At 44.7% G+C, this 20,555-nt stretch overlaps 3 protein-coding genes across 3 annotated transcripts; 1 reads left to right on the plus strand and 2 right to left on the minus strand.

Annotated features, from left to right (window-relative positions):
- Positions 1 to 179: 179 nt before the first annotated feature.
- Positions 180 to 11,611, minus strand: gba2 (glucosidase, beta (bile acid) 2). Its single transcript, XM_076725424.1, has 18 exons — positions 11,483 to 11,611; positions 10,528 to 11,265; positions 6,815 to 6,906; positions 6,433 to 6,548; positions 6,117 to 6,335; positions 5,639 to 5,878; positions 5,331 to 5,433; positions 5,046 to 5,199; positions 4,682 to 4,807; positions 4,366 to 4,550; positions 3,829 to 3,933; positions 3,637 to 3,744; positions 3,358 to 3,509; positions 3,127 to 3,233; positions 2,263 to 2,405; positions 2,038 to 2,153; positions 1,629 to 1,820; positions 180 to 1,241 (listed from the first exon to the last, which is right to left on the minus strand). The coding sequence occupies exons 2-18, from the start codon at positions 10,719 to 10,721 to the stop codon at positions 1,056 to 1,058; spliced, it is 2,538 nt and encodes an 845-aa protein (XP_076581539.1). The 5' UTR covers positions 10,722 to 11,265; positions 11,483 to 11,611; the 3' UTR covers positions 180 to 1,055.
- A 507-nt stretch (positions 11,612 to 12,118) lies between these two features.
- On the plus strand, positions 12,119 to 16,027 carry rgp1 (GP1 homolog, RAB6A GEF complex partner 1). Its single transcript, XM_076724323.1, has 9 exons — positions 12,119 to 12,527; positions 12,758 to 12,873; positions 13,214 to 13,347; positions 13,538 to 13,621; positions 13,761 to 13,910; positions 14,126 to 14,272; positions 14,688 to 14,815; positions 14,916 to 15,093; positions 15,249 to 16,027. Exons 2-9 carry the CDS (start codon positions 12,758 to 12,760, stop codon positions 15,470 to 15,472), a joined length of 1,161 nt encoding a protein of 386 aa, XP_076580438.1. The 5' UTR covers positions 12,119 to 12,527; the 3' UTR covers positions 15,473 to 16,027.
- A 567-nt stretch (positions 16,028 to 16,594) lies between these two features.
- Positions 16,595 to 17,647, minus strand: msmp1 (microseminoprotein, prostate associated 1). The gene is made up of 3 exons (XM_076724347.1): positions 17,458 to 17,647; positions 17,255 to 17,363; positions 16,595 to 16,766 (listed from the first exon to the last, which is right to left on the minus strand). Exons 1-3 carry the CDS (start codon positions 17,558 to 17,560, stop codon positions 16,595 to 16,597), a joined length of 384 nt encoding a protein of 127 aa, XP_076580462.1. The 5' UTR covers positions 17,561 to 17,647.
- Between the last annotated feature and the right edge of the window lie 2,908 nt (positions 17,648 to 20,555).

Below are 20,555 nucleotides of genomic sequence, written 5' to 3' on the forward strand. Positions count from 1 at the left end.
CTTTCCGAGTACCTTGAACCTGTAGATGGGGACACAGTGGACGGAGTAGCTGAGCAGTGAGGGACATGCTGCCTCTGACTCAGTTTGACATTCATCACCTCATGATGCTAATTATTTATTTTTCACAACTACTGCGTTCAGTTTTCATATACATTTAATTCACAACACAACAAGCCTGCTGTTGTATCTTATTCAGTCTTTTATTTATGATTGTCATGAGTATTGGATTTTAGAAAACATTGTAAATGTTGCCACTACATTATTATACTGTAGATATAGGTCAACATGCAACAAGGCACCAATGCTATTTTTTTTTTTTTAAAGAAAAAAAAATCTAATTTAATTTCCAATACTACTCATCACATGTTACATCACTTAGTACAGCATTCAAATTTAAGTGGAGGAAATTTTTGTGTCTATACTTCTGATTGAGTAATCATTCAAACGTGGCTTGATTCACTCCAAAGGCCCTCCAGTGTCCTCAACTGTTAGACGATGATGACTACATGTGGCTGGTATAATTACACACAACAGTCCTCACATAGTTAGCATATAACCTTGTTCCAAGTATGCAAACATTGTTACTGACATGATTGTGAAATGTAGGGCTTGCACGTTCGTTTACATGCGTGCAAACAGACTGCAACACAATGTCAATTTTTTATCAGCAGTACATACTGGCTATGATTTTGACACTTGCTGGTTTCCACTACACTGCACAGCTTTTACAAATCAGGGACCGTTTGCAGTCTCTTCAAAGACCTTAAACTCCTCAAGTAACAACATTGTTATCTACAGTAGCTAATGGCTTTGCCGAGCGTAGACCATCGCAGTCGTGACCTCAAGCCTCAAACTACGAAACATTTGAAGCAAGACAAACAGATGATCGGATTCAAGGTCAGTAACCGATGAAACGGAGCCCTGCAGATGAGGATGGTGGCTGCAGGTAATTTTAAGAGGAGCTCGCTGCACCTCTCTAAGAACACCAGTCTGATAGCTCAGGTCCTAGCCTATCCCTGCTCCCCGTCAGCGGCTCCAGTTTGAGCTGACGTGGTCTAATCCTTCCGTGAAGTGTTCAGAGCGAGCTGCATGGCCCAGATGCTCAGAGGCCTCATGTATGCCAGAGAGCGGTAGATGCCCTTTTCGCAGTAGGCTTCAGGAGTCTGGAAGGCCATGCCTAACCTCTCCCACACAGTCCGGTAGCAGCCCTCCGCTGTGCGCATGCCCTCCTCCTGCATACCCTGAGAAGACAGACAGCCGCAGAGGCGTGAGACAGATCTCACTTAATGTCACACAGTCAACAGAGCCAGCCATAAAAGCATGCACTTGTTATCAGCCACCATTAAGTTACTGTCAGGGCAGTGGCCTCAAATAAAGAAAGCTTATTTGCTTTACCGCTGTCATATCTGTCCCTTTGATGGAGTCAGGAGGTGGTTACAAGACTCCAGGAAGTATTTCCACAAATGCAGAACTAATGAGCCTCTAAACTGCTCCAATATTAAAATAATAATGGTTTATACTGAGAAGGTTTTAGAGCAGCATTGCATATCATGGTGTCAGGATTCAGTACATTTTTGAGTCGTTCCTCCGCTGCATGTGCGACACAAAACAAAAACACACACACTTACCTCATAGATCATCGTAGCTGCCAGTCCATACACCACTCCAATCCAGACCTCATCGGACTGGACGCTGGAGCGGTCGGGCACTCCTTCAGGACGCATGCCGTTAACTGCTCCCATCTGGCCTTCGGCGAAGCTCATCACGTTCAAGTCAAAGACAGATTTCAGTGCCGTCTGGATTTTCTCTTTTGGAAAAGCCTGGAGGGAGACAGGATGTCGAGGAGACCACAAAGCTTTGATGAATGTTATGTTATTGACATTTGTGTAATTTGCGGCTTGGCACAGGGAAAGGAAGAAATATTAGGTCAGGAAGAAAAAAGTAATGGACTGTGTGTAACTTGACATCAGCCCTCTGTTTGGCAAGCGGAATGCTTAATACATTCAGGTGTGTACAGTCGCTCATGTTTTAACTTGCCTGGTAGTCTCCCTCTCCCAGCCCAGACGCTCTCAGGAACCAGTGGCCAGCACACTGGTCAGACATGACGCTGTTAGAAAGGTCTCTCCCACTGCTGTCATAGTTGTAGTACTTGCCTAAACATGAAGAAAACAAAAAAAAGGGAGGGCATTTCAAACCTCAAGCTGCTTAGTTGTAGAAATAACTTGCAGTCGGGTGAACCCGTCCTTGGGTGTCTGCACTCACCGTTCCACAGCAGCTTGTCAAAGGCAGCGCTGCCCCTGCCCAACGTGTCTCTGTAACGCTGGTATGTGTCCTCGTTGCCCACCAGTCTGGCCATCTTACACATCACACACAGGGACGCGAGCCACAGCCCACCACAGTACGCACTGTAAAATACAAACAGAGTGACACCAGAGAAACAGGTTTACTATTTGGACTTCTCTCCATGATGCAAATATGATTTGCATAAAAACCTGGAGTGGAAATTGAGGTTTTTTGTTTGTTTTTTTTGAGTGACACCGAAGGTTGACTTCATACATTTAAAGATTAAAGCTTCAGCGCTAAAAAAAGCTAACATTTTGTCCTCTATACTGAACTTAATGTAGCTGTAGTGATGTATTCTACTCTATAAAGTAAGATTTCTTGTTGCTTTGAATCTACAAGTCTAACTGAATGACAGAAAATTGCTGTGGAGTTTCATGAACTGTGAGCCTGCTGTGTCCACAGGATGAGGACAGAAACAGGAACCATCAGTTTTGGAGGCCAAAGCCTTTCATGTTTCATCTTTGATCTTCTGAACTCGACCTCGCCTATCGGGTCACGTTTAGAGAAGTGCTGCAGCTCCATATGACTCAGTTTTTCCTGCTTTTTGTCATGAGTTGTGCTCTTTTTTCCATTTCCTTCCCTGTCTCCCTTCCCCTGTCATCTGATTCAGACTGTAGGTTGGTAGTTTCATTCTTTGAAGAGTGATGAACGTATTTACGGACATTTATCAGCACTGAAAAAGTGGACAAGAGTTTTGCATTTCTGTCCAAATTTCCACCAAAGCGACCCACCTTTGAGTTACATACACAGGCTAAACCCTGTCCATGTGTTTTCTCCTCTCACCTCGGTCCAGTCACCGTCCAGCCATCATAGGTCTGGTCAGCATATCCTGAGTTCTCTATCAGTCCGTCTCCGTCCAAGTCGAACTTCATCTCCGACTCCATCACCGCCTAGCAGACCAACCCGAAAGAAGACAGCTGAGTGGAACGAAATTCTGAGCAGGTGACAAATAATCCAGTATACCCCGATCAGTCTTAAATGCAGTACATTTGATACTACACTGGTCAGTTATACCTGGCAGATCGGCCACATGTCCTGCAGGTACTGACTGTCCTGCGTGAGATGAAAGTCCCTGTAGACCTGCAGGACAAACTTCAGGTTAAGGTCCTTCCAGTCCGCAGTGTCGTGGATGAGGTAGGCGTTCACCCTCTGCCATGGCTCATCATCTGGGGGACAGAGGCATCATGTTGGACTGAGAGATAATTCAAAATGACCAGTTTCAAGCAAGTTTCAAGTCTCATGATCTGAAACGATGCCTGAGAGGTTAAACCAAGCACTCAGTCCTTCTCCTACCTGGGTCTCCTATGTCATGAGGCACCACATTTTTGGTCTTGACAGGAGAATACTGCCCGCTCATCAGATGGAGCCTCTCTGTCGGGTCCTGGTGGACCACACTGCCAGCTGAGAAGAGACTCATGCTGTTAAACCAAGTCCTGGTATTGCCCTTTACCAGACACACATGCTTAGATCAGGCACCTCACTCACCAATATCATATTGCACACTCAAGGCAAGTTTGGGCCACAGCATGATAAGTGCAAAGGAAGCGTAGAAGTGCACATCGTATGTGTTGTACATTCTGTACTCCTGACCTGGGAAACAATAAAAACTTTGTAATACGGGTCATAAAACACAAATCATTTATTAGCAGATGTTCCTCTTCACCTTTGCCTTTCCTGAATATTCGATCAAGTTAAAGTTTAATCAACACTTGTATTGAGAGTTGTGAGGTTATGTTAATGTTTGTATTGTAGCTGCAAGGGAATCAATTCAGATTTTCTCTTGTGGGTCATTTCTGCTTTTTGAATAAAAGTGACCACCAGAAATACACACAGGACGATCACGTTATTTTCACTTCCGATCACAAGAACGTTGCACTATAAAATAGAAAATAGGGCGTGCAAATATGACACTTTCTGCTCAGCAAGGATTAGCATGAAGAAACCCATCAATCGTTTTGTCTCTAAAGTGTCAGAAAATATTAAAAAAAAAAGCACAGTAACGCCTGTTTCCTTTGCACTTACCTTCTAGGTAGGCGAACCGGCCGTACTCCTTGATGACCGCAGGCTGAGCTGGCAGCCCCCCGTCCTCGCTGCGCACGCCACCGCTGACATCGGCGTCCTCCGCTAGCTCTGTCCACACCGTCCCGCCATCCGCCACGAAGTACAGCTCGTTGAACAGGGCTGACTTATACCAGGAGGGGAGAGCACTGCAACACACAAGTGAGCGTACAAGCCGAGATGACAGGGTAAACGTTCACGGATGGAAAGCATATTTCATCATTGTTGTTTTCAATAAACAAGCGTTGATTTCTCATTTAACCACAGAGCTGGTAACTACCTGTCCTGTAGAATGGGCCTCTGCCATTCCTCAATGCTCATCTCCCACTGTCTGTAGTGTGTTAGGGCATAGTGACTGAGTGAGGGGGACGCGTCCCCTTTGGTCCCAAAGTAACGAGTGTATCTCCTGGGGACAGAAAAGCCACAAGCTGATGATGGCGGCACAAGGACACAGCATGTCCATCAGCAAGTGCACCAAATACAAGAGCAGGAACAGTTCCAGTCTGATCACTTTAACATTTAAAAGTCATTGAAATGTGTGTTATTTTCAGTTGGGCCTGAGGCTTTGACAGAGGACACAACATTCAAAGAGTATTTGCCGTCCCGCCTCCTCTCCTGCTGCAGACTGCACGAGCGTGACTCACCTGACGTGTTCCCTCTCCCTAGAGCCGAAGGTGATTTTGGGCATGTCCCAGGCCAGGCAGAACTCCAGGGTGTTCCGGCCCTGAGGCGGCACCGAGCAGCCCACAGCCAGCGCCGCCGCCACCTTCTCTCCTTTAGGCGTCGGCGGGCTGGATCCTGCAGAGATTCTTTTATTAGTTAAATTATATCCTCTCACAGTGTTTAATTCTCGAGTGATGTATTGCTACTGTGGGTGTTTAACTGTGCATCGTTTTCAGTAAATTCAGACATCGTTTTTCAGCACTGACCTGTCGGAGAGTCCAGCCGTCCATCAGTGATGAGGTCGCTCCACAGGCCGCTGCAGGTTCCCTTTGGACTGAACGCCGTCTGGTGACTGACCTCCCTGTCAGGCTGGTAAAACGTGCACACAAACACACACGCTCTTGAGAAATGTGTAAGGCTCATTAAGGGCTCAGATTTCACAACCCCGCTGATTATTATAAATCCACTGCCAGATAATAGTTGTTAAACCCTGTTTATACCCTGGGAGTTGTTACTGCCGCTCCTACAACCTGCTACAAAAACCTTGATGCTAAAAATCATCAACCAATCAAACCTGCTCTCGCGCTGCGATGCACAGAGTGTACGGGTTCACCGCGCTGCAGTGATGAAGCAGGACCCCAGACACCGCCTCCCCCTCCTTCTCCAGGTGGAATGGTTCGTTCCAGTGTCCCCCGCTCTTGTCGTCCTTGTGTCCTGACCCGTTGACCATAGTGAACATGATGGAGACGTCCAGAGCGTAGTCGTTCTTGTTCTCTACGTCCCACACGAACACTGCCACCGGGAGACTGGAGTCCTGAGAGCGAGGAGATACATGCTGGAATAACTTCTTCAGCACACACCACAAAAATGTGTCCTTTACAATAACAGAAAGTTTCTACTGTATATTCTATACATGCACTGTAAGTGTTGCAGCCATCCTCAAAAATTACTTATTTGGTTCTTACGGCAACTACAATTCAATTTGACAACTTCAGTTTTGAGGCTGACATACTGGAGATATTTGGGAGTTTCAGAAGGGATGCCTCGGTTACCTGGTAGTCATGGGGGATGACTGGGGAAATCTGCCTGCAGGTCAAGGTGACGTTCTGTCCCGGCAGGTGGTAGACGGTCCAGGCGCGGGGGTACAAGGCGTGATAGAAGGCATACTCTCCGCAATAGCCCCAGTTCCAGCCTTGTAATGTGGGAGGGCGCTCTACAGATAGCACCTGCTGGTAAACGGTTTGCCCCCCACGACGCAAACACACTGTGAACTGAGACAAAAGAAGTAAAAAGGCACGTAAGCACAGACTTATTTTACCTTCCAGGACTAGACAGTCGTTACCAGAGCCTGTATGTATACCTATATACCTGGTTTGCAGTGACAGTTTTGTAGTGGTACATCCCAGGGTTAAGTTGCCACCTGCAGAATTCCCCCCTCCAGCCTCTCGTAATGGTACCTCCTCCGATGCCGCCGAGTGGAGCGCCTGCAAATTAGAGTATGTTCAACAGGAAGGGACGAGAAGATTAATGGATAATCCCAAGCTGTATAAGACCAAAGTCTATGTGTTCGTCCACCTTAGAGCTCTGGCAACCCTGCATGAGATTCCAAAATATGGAATATACTGTCTGCAGCACACTGATAAAACAAGCTCCTTTACTTAAATAATGTGCCCATGTTAGACCTCTTGTCCCTCACACTAAAACTTGACAAAGTGAGCAGACTCCGCTGTATATATAGACCTGAACTCACCATATATTTGACGCAAGGGTTGTGCACCAAACATATTAATGAATGGGGCTTTCTTTTCCACCTGGGTCTTCTTGTACCACCACTTTAGATACCTGAACGAGCACACAAACACAACACAATCAGAAGTAGAAGGACCTGAAGTGTGAAAGACGGTTAAACATGACCTGCAGTTAGCATGCAGCCTAATTACAGTTGTGTCAGAGGGTTGTGAATGTTGATGCTTGTTACTTTCTAATGAGTTCACAGTTTGCCATCGCACGCATACGCTTCATTCGTAACCTTGCTTTTTCTCCTCGCTGGTTTAAAAGCAGCTGCAGCTGTTTCCAAGCTTTTAGCAAAGCAAAGCTGGAACCAACTGTGAACAATTAGCGCACACACTCTCACATTCTCACGCCGACGCAGAGAGAAAAAAGAGGGAATTGTGCAACTGCACAATGGAAGCACTTGAAAAATGAGGGGAATGTAGTCAAAGTGGCAACTCCACTTGATCTGAGTGATGCTATCAGAGCGGGAATCTGTGCAAGCAGGCATGTGTGTCTACACGCGGCGCTCGCTATCATGCCGGGGTTGTGGAGTAAAATATTAAGCAGGCTACGTTACAGACGGGTTTCAAACAGCTCCTGAGGCCTGAGGTGCAGAAGATCACAGTCAACGCCACAGTCAGTAATCTGTTTATGCTTTGAACTTTGATCTGGGGCATGGTAGATTTTCTGCTCATGTCCAGAATGAAGTATAATATAAAGCTGCTGTTTCCTGCTAACAAGTTTTATTTCAGTAGGCGGGCCATTAGTTCAGCACAGAACAGGCTGCAGTGCTAATAAGGCTCCTCATGACATTTCGCCTCGTCATGCTAACTTTCAGCTGACACTCTGACCACTCAAACAAGGCTCCTGGACTTTGGACGGTCCCTGAGGGGTTTGTAGAGGGCCACAACAAAACATAGGATGCAAAGACGTGTTTGCTGTCCCACTGGACAGAGTGATCTTAATTTATCTGTAGCAAACTCCAGCTGACAGGCTGCTGAACACCACCAGTGACCGAGTGCTTGCTTTGCAGGTGCTGCGGTTTCTTTTTCTGACCCCTTTCCTGCTCAAAAACCGACCGCTAAATGTGATAATGCTCAACAAGTGAGCCAAAAATATGCTGCCCAGCGCTACAGTGCATCTCTAGTATTAATGCCACCAGAGATCATGTTTGCGCTCTCATCCGTCTGATTTATTTGGGCAGAGGAAAGCAAGTTTCAGCTCCAACTGACAGCTTCACCAACCATGTCTCTGTTGCAGGTAGTGCGTCGCTCAGATCGGAAAGCATCTCATCTCATCAACTGCTGCTGTAGAAACATTTGCCACACCCATCTGAAATATGGCTTTTGTGATGTGAAAGCCCTGACAGTCAACGTTTTAATGCCCCACAGCGAGGAAGATCCCATGCAACTGCAAAACTGCTGTGCTCGACAATGATGCGCCCGACTGTACTGCAAACAATAACTTCACAGGAAAGCTCAGCCCAGAGAGACAACAATGGTCCGCGAATACAGCTCCACTCAGGAGGAGATGAATGGGATCAGTTAAAACGAGTTATTTGAAGCCGCGGCTCGTTCCGCTATTGTCTGGATCTTGATGTTCTGCAGCTCAGCTGGAATGCAAACAATGGCTCTAACCCTGACCTGGCTCTGTGAGTATCGGCCAAGTGTGCTAACCTGAATCCAACCTGTGCTTAAAGGGAGCTTGTAGCACAACGATGGCAAACACTTTCAAGTTGGACTGATTTGATATCCAACCAGAATCACATTTAGCATCCAGCAGACTCAGGTCGAAGCATTTGTTTGCTTCATGATAGTTTTAGTGCTCAACAAGTGAGATGATAGTTTAACGACAGTAAAGCAGAATAAGGTTGAAGACGAGGTTTCAAATCTGGATTTAAATTTCTCTTACTTTCCCCTCAAAGCTTAGTCATAATGTACTGAGTGAACTTAAGGAACCATGGTTTGCCTGTTCAGTGGTTACAGTAGTTCCTCCTACATGTGATGAAGAGCTTAAGGTGTGGCTCTTCCTGCCCCATTTTTGACACTCTCCAAACAACCTCCTCCTCCTGCAGAATGATCACAGTAATCTATGCAATCATTAACAAGTGTTGCAACGGCAATCAAGCCGACTAAGATGAACTCTGGATGACAAGTGGGAAGAAGCTTTTACTTGCCTTTTAGCTGCCTAAGCTGAGAGTGTTTGTTTTACGGTGTTGCAACAGATTCTTGAAAAGTGAGGCAAGTTAGTGGTTTAGCTTTAACATGCTTTAACAGCTTTCTGGGAACTTGCTGGATCTCTGCGCAGCACTAAGTCCTGTAACGCAGAAATAACACGCCTGACTGTTGGGTGTTCACTGCTAATAGGAAAATGTTCGTCATGTGGATCTTAAAACGAGCTGCCTTGTTAAATGGCGCTGCATGTGTCAAAATCAAATAACAACCCACACAGGTCATCATTAATAAAAAAAAAAACAAAAAACATTCAGTCCAAATTACTAAAGAGTAGGCCTGATGAGGGACAGACGGATGGCGACTCTCTCTGACAAACAGCCTCAGTCAGGCCACGCTGTCGGGGCTGAAACCATAAGTGTGAGAGTGTTGTTGGCTGTGCGCCTCAACAGTCCACTAATGATGCAGAATGTATCACTTTGCATCTCAGATGTCAGCCGGTTGTTGCGCAAACAAACACAACCAGATCGACAGATGCTGACATCTGTGCTGGACCCCCCCCCCCCCCCCAGTAGCTGTGGGGTGACAATTGAGCTGCAAAGACTAAAGCTGCTGCAGGCAGCTTCACAAGCGGACACATCCTTAAATAATAGCCTCCCTGCCTATATTGATGGAGAGGTTTTGAAGTAATTGAGGAGTAAATAAACTGCACTTTGAACTTGGAGCTGACCTCAACCAGAGCTCATATACCTGAGACCAGAGCTCATATACCTGAGACCAGAGCTCATATATCTGAGACCAGAGCTCGTATATCTGGGCCCAGAGCTCATATACCATTTGAAAGAAGTGTCAACTCCTACTGTGTCTTTTTGCCTCAGGAGAGATGGAAGTCTTTGAAGTTGACCACACTCTTTTGATTCAACACAACATTTATGGAGAACGCTTTATCTAATTTGCTGGAAAGGCAATACAAAGGTAAAACCTTGAGCAAGACACACCAAGCACTATCTGAACTTAAACAGACTAAAGCATGAAGGCCGAGTCTTTACCACAGCAGCCCAGACCCTCTGCTGCATGTCTCCCCCCCTCGCTCCCCCTTTTCCTGTCTCCCTTCAGCGGTCACTATCCAATAACGGCAAAAAGCCCCTAAAAATCGTGCATGGAAAACTCAATATGAAAACTTGTGGAAGAATCAGCCAATTCAAAGCAGGCGTACAGTCACACCTGCTCTCCGTTTATGGGTTGGGAAATGTGACACGACAGGCTAATGCCTCCCCAGGTGCTGCACCTTGCAAACATGCACAGGGGTTAAATGTATAGGCTTCAGGTTGCTGTGGCATATGGAGGTGGAACTAGCGTAGGGTGTGCACGCTGACTGTACAACATGATAACAAAAGAATGTGCTGTTGAAAAATCACTGTGTCAGGGCTCTCCTTGATCTGCTCAGTCTACTGCATGTAAACAATGCACCTGTAGGGTTTTGTAAGTTAAAGGGTGTATCATGAAGGGAACATCCCACCTGATCCCAAGGCCGATGTGCTCCAACACGTTGGACAGCGACACATCTTTTGCTTGAAAGGGCTTTCTCTTCTCCTTGAACTCATGAGCCAGGCAGATGCGCCAACCCTCCTTGGGGACTCCATATCCCATTTCCTTGGAGACGTACCGGCTCATGAGGTCGGCTGTGGATTTCTCTCCCCACTCTGTAGTCATTTTAGCAGGATACCCACCAATAGGGAGCTTATAGTGGTGAATGGCAGCTTTTCAGTACAGTGGGTTGTTACCACCTTAAGACAACGGAGTCAATTTAAATTGTGCCTTTATCATGGAGCAGAAACACTGAGGAGGTAGCTACAGAAGGCCTTGAGACCTGTAAGTGGATCAGTAAGCTGCAAAGAGTCGTTCCTTAGGGGTAAACTGGTTCTCAAATGACAGATTCAGTACCTGCGGGAGGCGAACCGACGGTTAAATAATTGTTCCTTCAGGTAGGAGGTCCCAGAGCCATTATAAGATCATTACTGTCCACAGGAGCATTTAGCCTCTACAGCTCAAGATGTTCATATCCAAGAGAATTGCAGCAATTTGTTTCACCATCCCCCTCCGGATTCCTGGTTTTAGAGATAGCAGACCTCTCTGGACCCCCTTTGCATGGAGTCCGGATGTGTGCTGTCAGCAGCTGTGGCTGGATGGATGGTTGACACCGAAAGATCAACAGGAAGTCTTGAGGATGCCGATTTCTGTCATTTAGCTGGGATACCTACAATGACATCAAAAAAGATGGAACGAAATGGTTAAAAAGTAGTCATCAGATTTACCCGGTGAACATCCAGGAGGGCCGATTAAAAGCAAGCATCTCGATAACCGGCGGTGAGCAGCAAAGCCGCAAACTGACATTTTATCACCTCAATAATTTATCATGTAGCGGTAGCCGAACCAACCGTTTGCTGTAGATCCACAGCTACACGCTAACTCACCATTAACAGCTGGAGAAAAGAGGTTAGTATTCTTTAAATACCGGAGAGACGTCGTCATCTCACTTGTGCATCAAACCGACCTCTGTCAACCCTCCCTGTAGCTTCTGCTAGCACGGTGCTCAATATGCAGATTGTTTCGACTAAATTGACTCTTTAAGCCCTCAACGACGTCTTGCGGGCATCACTTTCTCAGGCTGCCGACGGACGCCGCCTTGTTTTAGACGTTTTGGAGAACCAAACATCAGCCAAGCCTCTAATTGTACTTTGAATTACATATCAAATAACAGCGGATTGTTGTTAGTGGTTGATGTAGTCCAAATCGGTGAAAGTCGGTGAAAGTAAATGTTGCCTGAACAGGTAATCTCGGGGGCAAAAATGCACCAAAGCTGAAAATCAGCTGCTAAGATCGTACCATTTGGAGTAAAGGGGGGGATTATATTTGTCCCCATTTAGCAATTTCCCCAAAATTGACAGGTACCGGCACATTTAGATAAATATACAATTTACCTAAGTAATTTAAAACGAATTCCGAAATCATATGGTGCTAATGCACAAAAGTAAATTTCATTTGTTAATATTGACCTTACGCCTCACTACCAGTTACCATAGTAACAGTCCAACTTTCTTTTGCCGACTGTGCCACGGGATGTTTTCTGCATGGTCGACCAAAAAATATCACGGAGAAGGCACCGTATTCTTTCATTTTTAAAAACTTCTTTAATTTAAATCGTGATATCACTAGGACGTTAAGCAGAACATACACTTGAAGAAAATACATGTCTCCTAATAAGTGTTTTTAGTTTTTTAAGTGTTGTCTTTTCCATGGTTCTTGATTGGTCGTACAGCAGCGGATATAGTAACGTACACCTACATATAACACTACATTTGTTTACTGTAGCTGGAATGCTAGCTATCTAGGGAAGCTATGCCTCGGACTTCTGGAAAGGCGGTCAACTTTCGTATTGTTTTATTCGAGAAGCAAATTTAGGTGTGCCCTGGGATAAGATAACGTCGTTGTGTTGCCGTGACATTATTTGAGCTCAAGGTATGTGTTGTAATTACCAGTAAAACAGCCATTAGCAAGCAGGACCCAACAAGTTAGCTAACTTCTGTCGGCAGTCTGACTACCATATAACGTTAGCGGTATGTTTATACACAACTTCCGTGTTATATCGCGGGGGTAACAAAACAAAAGTATTTCGGATTTGTGTGCAGTATATGTGCGATCGGATCTTTTACTTGGTAACTTAACATTGTTGGTTTCTGACGTTACAGATGATCGAGGTGGTGGCATCCATGGCCCGAGGCCCCGTGTTTCTCGCCGGGGAGCTCATGGAGTGTCTCATAACATTCACCAACCCGATGTCCCACCTCTCCACCTCTGCCAGCAGGTAGGATTTAACTCCTTTCTCCTCTTCACTAGAGCTGATCATTGACATGACGATGCTATATGATTGAGAAGGTCCTTGAGTGCCCAAACTAGGGAGGTTGGTTAAGGTAAATTTAACAACATTCTTCGTAACAGGACATTTATGCTATGTATACGGGACCCTGTTTTCATTTTGAATTTGTGGCATGATACATCATTAGTTTTACACTGTAATTGTCCTTATTGTCAATTGTCTTGTAACCCCATATAGACGGGGACCATGCAATGTAGAACGCTCAAATCAATCATTTCACAAGTCGTTTTTAAATGATCCCATGTAATGTTTTTGGATGACGTCCCAGCGAGATGCTGGCATGGGCCAGTGCACAGATCCACTGCCAGTTTCATGCCAGTGAGGGCAGAGTGGCTCTGCCGGCCCAGGGCAACAAACAGGACGTCCAGGCTGAGAGCGACACAGTACTCATCCCAAGCAGAGGTTAGTAGGAAAAGACGGGACCTGAGATGAGCAGATGTGAAAATCACTATCTGTATATAAAGAAGTCATAAAACATAACAAGCATTCAGGCAAACACTTAAGATATTCTGGATAGTATTAGCCTTGCTCTGATAGCTTCATTGCTTCATGTGTGTTATTGCGCCTCAGCATTGATAACGTTCTTCTACAGGAGAGCGAGGGCAATGTGTGCTGGACACACCACCAAAGATCTTATTCTGTGACCTACGCCTGGACCCCGGGGAGAGCAAAACCTGTATGTGTGAAAAAATGCTTAGATCCAGAAATCTTTCATATACATTATGTTTTTCCCTGATGGTCACGTGACATTGATACATGATAGTTTTTCTGTGTGTGAGCCAAACTGTCTAACATGCTTACTAATACTGCCACAGATTCATACAGTGAGATCGTACCCATAGATGGTCCTCCTAGTTTCCGTGGTCAGGCGGTGAAGTACGTCTACAAACTGACCATTGGCTGTCAGAGAGTCAATTCTCCCATCAAACTACTCCGAGTTCCCTTCAGAGTGCTGGTTCTGCAAGGTGAGACGGATTTGGACTACTTTTAATTTCAGTCACTCGCATCCTGTGCTGCAAAGCTTCCAGTCGTAATGAGGCGTGTCATTTTGAAACCTTTTTGGCGAAGCACAGAATGAGTAATGCTGCAGCGACGACCACATAAACGCTTGTTTAAATAAAATCTACTTTTATCACTCGACAAGATCTTGAATTTGGACAATTTCTTATCTAACCTGGAGGCATGTCAGAGTCTCCATTTCCGCAGGATGAGGAGGTGTCCCCCTCTAACCCGTTCCTGGAGGAAGAGGAAGCGAGCCGCAGGGATGCTCGGCCTTTGGAGAGAGCACTGGACATGCTGATGGTCACCACCTCAAGACGCTGCCCACGTGAGTCATGTTCTCTGTCTCTCACTCGAGTAGTTTTTTTTAACACACAGCCCTTTGTTAGTTTATTGTCTTTTTGTATTGTCTTATTATTATGTGAAATTTTACACTCTTACCTTTGAAACATCTGTCACTCACAGGAACAAATAAAGTTTTTCCCAAGAAATAAATCTGTATTGCCTTGCTAGCTTAATTGTTACATCCATGTCACATGTGTCTTTGTTAACCAGCAGAGCGCTTCAAGCTGTAGTTCTCATGTAAACATATCATAAAACATGTGCTTAAATGGAAAGAAATTTGATACAGTATGAGATGTAAAGGAGACACAAACAGAAACAGTGCTTTAGTAAATGCTCTTTACCACAGGTTTTTTTGTTTGAATTTCCACATTTGACCTGTGTTCCCTTGTTGTGTCCAGATATGTTTAATATCACCAATATGCGTGGGAAAGTGGCGAAGTTCTGCATCTTCAAGACTGTGTACAGACTCGGGGAGGACATCATCGGCACATTCAACTTCTCAGAGGGAGACATTCCCTGCTTGCAGGTGTGTTTGTGCTTCTTGATATTACACACTGCTGACCTCAGCTGTTTGGCATTTGTTTTTTCTATTTAATGAGTGTGTAAATCATGATTATGTATACCAGTACTCAGTGAGCCTTCAGAGTGAGGAGGAGATCCAGCAGCAGTACCAGCGGCGTCCCGGACAGGCTGTCAGCGTGACAGGACACGGACGACACCTGGAGTCCTGCCTCCACACCGCCTCCAGCCACTTCTCCCTCCCCATCCCCCTCAACGTCACTCCAGGTTTCAGCACAGACATAGGTCAGTCACCAATAGGCTGAAATATGTCCGTTGATATGTCAAATGTCCAGAACTTGCCTAAGAATCATCTCCAGAAAAAGCTCAACCTTTAAGGGTCTGAATGATTCTATTCTGTTTAATGAGTGATTTATGATATTTAAACTCTGTTTAATCAGTGATCCTGAGGTGGCGCCTGCACTTTGAATTCGTCACGGCCCGGGAGCCGATGGAACCGCCCACCGTTCTGCAGAACCAGTCAGAGGTCACAGTTTGGACCGGGGCAGAGCACGTTGACGTGGATACCTTCAGCTGGGATCTGCCAATCAAAGTCCTCCCCACCAACCCGGCCTTGGCATCCTACATGTCCCACTTTACAGGGACCAACAGCATCAATATTTGACTGTTGTTTGTGTGAGATTGTGAACATGAGATCGTCAGGAGTTAACGTTTGTCTGAGGGTGCCGACAGATGTTCGTCATCGGCATATATTCCTCACATTGTGGGGACGCCATGGTCGTGTTTGTGAGAGAGGGACACTTTTTTTTTTCTTTCCAGATGTGAAATGTTCACACAGAGCTGCACATTTCAGCAACAAAGGAGCATTTTTTTGTTGTTGTTGTTTCATTGTATATGCAGAGCCAGTAATTGACTCCATATGTAAAGTATGCAACCTATGTTTTGCCTTTTTCTTATGAATTTACTGTTACTTTTCCTTTTTTGGATATCAAGGACCTCATGAAGTGCAGCTGTCTCTGCGGTTGCTGTGCATTTCTATATTTAATTCATTTCCTCTATGCGCTCGAACGCTTGTTCTTTCTGATTTTATGAACCAGCTGTTTCTTACTCAGAATATTTTAATGGTTTAACTGTTTTATCAGCTTGAACAAAAGCTGTGTTGAGATGTAAATACTACAAGATACAAATGAATTAAAAGTGTGGTTTAAGTTTGATGGATTACGTGTGAGGAAGTCATTCACAAAATTCAAGATCTTCATAAAGAGATTTTTATTTGGAGGGTAAATGCAGGTTACAGCAGAGAACAGGTCAAATTCAACAGGAATAGATATATATTAATGTGCTTATATATTTGCTTATATTTACATTAAGTCATTGTTGGATTAATTAAAGAAATGCATTTGGCTTATATAAATGTCCCCAAAAGTGTCCAGATGTGCAGAATCTTTAGCAGGAAATTGCCTAAACAGTCTATTAAAATGCTTCTTTTAGTTTACTATAATAACTACTATCAAACAGAGACAGAAAATTAACTTTGATCTCAATTTGTTCACATCATTTGGTGCTCTGTGTCAAAAAAAACTGCTGGAAAATACTGCAGTTTTACTTAAATATATTATCACAGATAAGTTTCACTCACATTTCCTTCATCGATGACAGAAAAATACAGATGGCTTGCTAAGTTTTATGTTAGTACAGTATGTATATAAAAACGGTTACGAATATAGTGAATATTGGTTTCACAGGTAAACAGACTGAGCAGATAGTCGCAGGTCTGAGCGGTTCTCTACCCTTCGAGCTGCTGCTGCAGCTGAAGCGATCCGTGGCTGGGGTCCTTGATGTCCTCGCCTGGGGAGCAGGGCAGGCGGGGGTCGGCTGCCTGGACCAGGGACACTTTGCATGTCACTGGCTCCACCCGTACCTCACACCACGCAGGGAAATCCACCGGCCGATGGACCCTGGACAGTGATCAAGGTAAAGGAGAAGAGTGTTTCAAGCATTCTTGCTACTTAAAAAAACACTTTATTCTTTGTCATGTGGACTGTAAACTCCTAACACTGTTCGAGGCAGTTTCTTCTCAGGTTGATCACTGTCACACAGTCATGCACCTGACAGGAAATCAACAACCATCATGGGAGGTTCAGGACGATGTCCATCTTTCAAACAGTCAACATCCTCTAGAAAAGGGCCTGAGTAAGAGCAAGTAGAGTTTGAGGTATTTGCACCTACTTGGTTACTTCAATTTTATGCTACTTTATATGTCTACTTTACTACATTTTACTCAAGAACAGCAATATTTGAGGATGGCAGATTTCCCCATGAAGTCACATCAATTTAGACCACTATGAAGTCACTTCTCCTGCTTTGTTCAGTCCATCTGAAGCCAGCTGCTGTGTAAGAACTGGGCATGTGGACACCAAACCGCACAGGATGTTTGTGTACTCACGTCTCGCAGCAACCAACGCCGATGGGGTGCAGACAGGTGCACTGCATGCAAGCGTTGTCCATCCAGGTTTCGCCCAGTGAGTAGTGCCTCCCCTCGAACACACACAGTGCTGGAACAACACACGGCAGTCAAAGGTGATTTGAGAAATGTGCTTTTTTAAAAAAGCGACATGATCAGACAGGCTTTTAGAGCTGAGATCTCACCTCTTGAGTTAAAGTGGCACTCCATGGGTGCAGCAGACCCGCCGCTGGTCCACAGAAGGAACCCTGCAGCTGCAAGCACAAAGTTAAGCCCGGCGAGCTCCATCCTTCATCTGCTCCGGTCGGCCTCTGGTCCGTCTTCTCCCTTTGCTCTCTTATTTATACATCCTGAGGCTTTACGACCGCGGCGTGGAGGTGGGGTCAACGCCGTCATGTGGCCCACAGGCCTGGCTGGAGAAGGTGTCTGCGGTGCCATCCGTTGGGGAATGAGGAGGTGGTGTTGTATCTTGGCACTGTTTTGGGCGGTCTGGAGATCACCTCGCTGCGCTTCAGCGGGCATGAACCTCTAAAGTGATAGAAACAATGACACATCCAATGCAGTGACTAAGAGAGGGAAGGGTGGGAGAGAGGTGAGATGGAGGCCAGGGGGGAGAGAGAGGTGATGTCCAAGGAAAGGAGGACGAGAGAGGGAGAGAGGGAGAGAGAGAGAGAGAGGGATGGGATGGAATTATCAAACATGATTCATCACCATTCAAACTCTCATCTGGTTTTGTCGACCAGGTCCAGAAACTGAGGATGTGACTAATGCACATGTAAAACACATGCCCAAACACTGATCTATGATCTACAGATCTATATACAACCTGTCACTATAGTTATTATGTCACACAGGAGACAAATTAAAGGAAAACATCCAATAAATTAGTGGAGAAACACATCATACGCAGATGACTCCATACAGGGCACAAGAAGTCACTGAATGGTCTGATGAGTGTGAAAATGATGTGAATCATGTGCTCAACAGTCACCAGATCACATCCCAGCCGAGCACCTATGGGAGATCCTGCTGGAGATGTTCGTCGCTCCTTTAGACTTCAGAGACTTCTGTATGCTCACAGGCGACAGTCTGTACACAGTACATATTCATATTAACGATGGCACGTCATTTACTCCAGTCTGTGACCTCACACGTCCAGCCGTCCAGAGGAATGATGGACCTGCAGAGTGTCAGGGGACAAGAAACATAGACAGACTTAAACCTGTGATTATATACTGAATTATACATTATATAGTCATCCTAATCAGCCAGTATTGACGACGATTGAGGTGATTAAAAACATACTGTGCTGCAGAAAAAGTGTCATTATTACACAGTTTGAGCAGAATTTGGTGAGAAGATGTTGATTAAAAGCATGTCGGAGCAATGCAGGAGTTATGTGCCCAAATATTTCTTAGCTCTGGGCAGCTGCCAGGCAACCAGCAGGGACTCTGTGATGTTGTTTGTCTCAGCCAGGAAACAGTCCGGCATGCAAAACGGGCAAGACATAACTGTTAATTAACAAGATTAAGAGAGATGTAGGCAGATTTTTTTTTTTTTTACCTTTGGACCGAGCAAGGCTTGCTGTTCCTCCTGTTTCTAGTCTTTGTGCTAAGCTAAGCTAAGCTAAGCTAAGCTAAGCTAAGCTAAGCCCCAATGGCCCCAGCTTCATATTTAGTTAGCATTTTAGCATTTTAATATACTTGCAAGTATTTATCACAACTCTTTCATCACAAGAGATCATTACTAAATATATATATGTCTTGAGTTATCATCAGCCCCAAAAACCCGCTGTCATCTGACTTTTAGTTTGCTGTTTCCGTGCATTTCTGTGTAATCTTTGTTCTCATAAGTTCATGCCCGAAAAGAAAAAAAAAAAAAACTAAAATGTCAAAATATGATCCGAGCTGACAATACAGTGCCGCCTGGGCCAACAAAACATTAGCTCATCGTCTTCCAGTTGTTTGCTATCTGCAGCTTGAGGTGCGAGATCATAGGAAAAATCCTCTCAAGCCTCTCACAGGAGGCCCCTGGGCCTCATAACATGGTGTTTTACGTGCCTTTTCTCTGGTACCTCCACAGTAGTCACAATGTGTTGATAGTCAGGGGTGCCTTTACATTTATATGACTCACACTCGCCTCTCTCAAGCTGTACATTGTTTCTGTGAGGACTTGTTGGAGCTCAAATACTGTTTGCATTAATATGAGCAGTAGGTAACGATACACCTGATGGCAGAGACGGTTTGAGCATTTCAGAGGTCAGTTTCGTCCTCCAGATGCTGTCTCAGAGGAGGGAAGATGTTCTATTGGCATATGTTCTTCCATAAGTTCAGCTCGGGTGGTGCTGACCTCTTCTCGCACAATACACCGATGATGAGTTCACACCACGCTGTCGTCAGCGTTGATGAACAGGGAGGAGCTCATCAAAACAAACGATGAGGATTTTCCTGCCACACGCCCGTTGTCCTTCACGGATATGCACTTAATTGGTGACAAGTGCGTTTTAATTTAAAGGGCCTGTCATCATGTTTGGTGTCCTTAATCAGAGGACTGTTTTGCTGGGACTTCTTAATAATACAAATCTTCCATATGGATAAACTGTCAGGACACACTGAGCAGTATAGTTCACTATTTTCTCATATGATGCCACTATTTTCCAAAATGGTGTTCTGTCCTAATGACACTTAATACATAGCTTATTCAATAAATAAAACAATAATAATAATATTTTTGAAAAGTAAATTATGAAGTTAATTCACCAGACTGGAACCCTATCAGATGGTACATCCATTTTAACTTGATAAACTGGGGAAATGAAACATCAGTTGATTATGGTGAATGTTGTTCTTGTTCATTTTTGTGTCATACGTACAGTTCAAGCCCACACGGCCTCATGATACAACATATAGCTGCAACAGTGAATGAAAACTTTTAACCAAAGTGCATAAATTACTACTTAAACTTAACATCATGATCAGAAACTCAACACCCACTAAGTCACTTTTTCCAGACCTCATCTGAAGACCATGAGATGGATGTCAGTACCTGTTTTCATCCATCGTACTTTCACAGAAACAGATACAAATAACAATTCAATCTGCTGATGAAGACTGTGTGATACTGTTGAAAGCTCCAGATTAAGTGGATCTTGATTTGTCAGCTGAACAAAAAAAGCCTGTCTCCTCTCTTGAGATCTACAAATAGCATTTGTTACAGCTTTTTTAAAACCTTGATTAAATTTAAACTCTCTTACCACACAGATATTTTCATATTTGTACAAAAC

This window comes from Chaetodon auriga, chromosome 24 (assembly GCF_051107435.1).
Source record: "Chaetodon auriga isolate fChaAug3 chromosome 24, fChaAug3.hap1, whole genome shotgun sequence".
NCBI classification, from domain to species: Eukaryota; Metazoa; Chordata; class Actinopteri; order Chaetodontiformes; family Chaetodontidae; genus Chaetodon; species Chaetodon auriga.

Excerpts from the sequence above, each read along its gene's own strand:
- msmp1 (XM_076724347.1), bottom strand. The coding sequence starts at position 17,560 with ATGGAGCTCGCCGGGCTTAACTTTGTGCTTGCAGCTGCAGGGTTCCTT. Across the intron at positions 17,364-17,457 it reads GTGCCACTTTAACTCAAGAG|CACTGTGTGTGTTCGAGGGG; the intron begins GTGAGATCTCAG and ends GTGTTGTTCCAG. Across the intron at positions 16,767-17,254 it reads GGCGTTGGTTGCTGCGAGAC|GGTCCATCGGCCGGTGGATT; the intron begins GTGAGTACACAA and ends ATCACTGTCCAG.
- gba2 (XM_076725424.1), bottom strand. The coding sequence starts at position 10,721 with ATGACTACAGAGTGGGGAGAGAAATCCACAGCCGACCTCATGAGCCGG. Across the intron at positions 5,434-5,638 it reads GCATCGCAGCGCGAGAGCAG|CCTGACAGGGAGGTCAGTCA; the intron begins GTTTGATTGGTT and ends ACGTTTTACCAG. Across the intron at positions 1,242-1,628 it reads CAGCTACGATGATCTATGAG|GGTATGCAGGAGGAGGGCAT; the intron begins GTAAGTGTGTGT and ends CTGTCTTCTCAG.
- rgp1 (XM_076724323.1), top strand. The coding sequence starts at position 12,758 with ATGATCGAGGTGGTGGCATCCATGGCCCGAGGCCCCGTGTTTCTCGCC. Across the intron at positions 13,348-13,537 it reads AGTACTCATCCCAAGCAGAG|GAGAGCGAGGGCAATGTGTG; the intron begins GTTAGTAGGAAA and ends GTTCTTCTACAG. Across the intron at positions 14,816-14,915 it reads GAGACATTCCCTGCTTGCAG|TACTCAGTGAGCCTTCAGAG; the intron begins GTGTGTTTGTGC and ends TATGTATACCAG.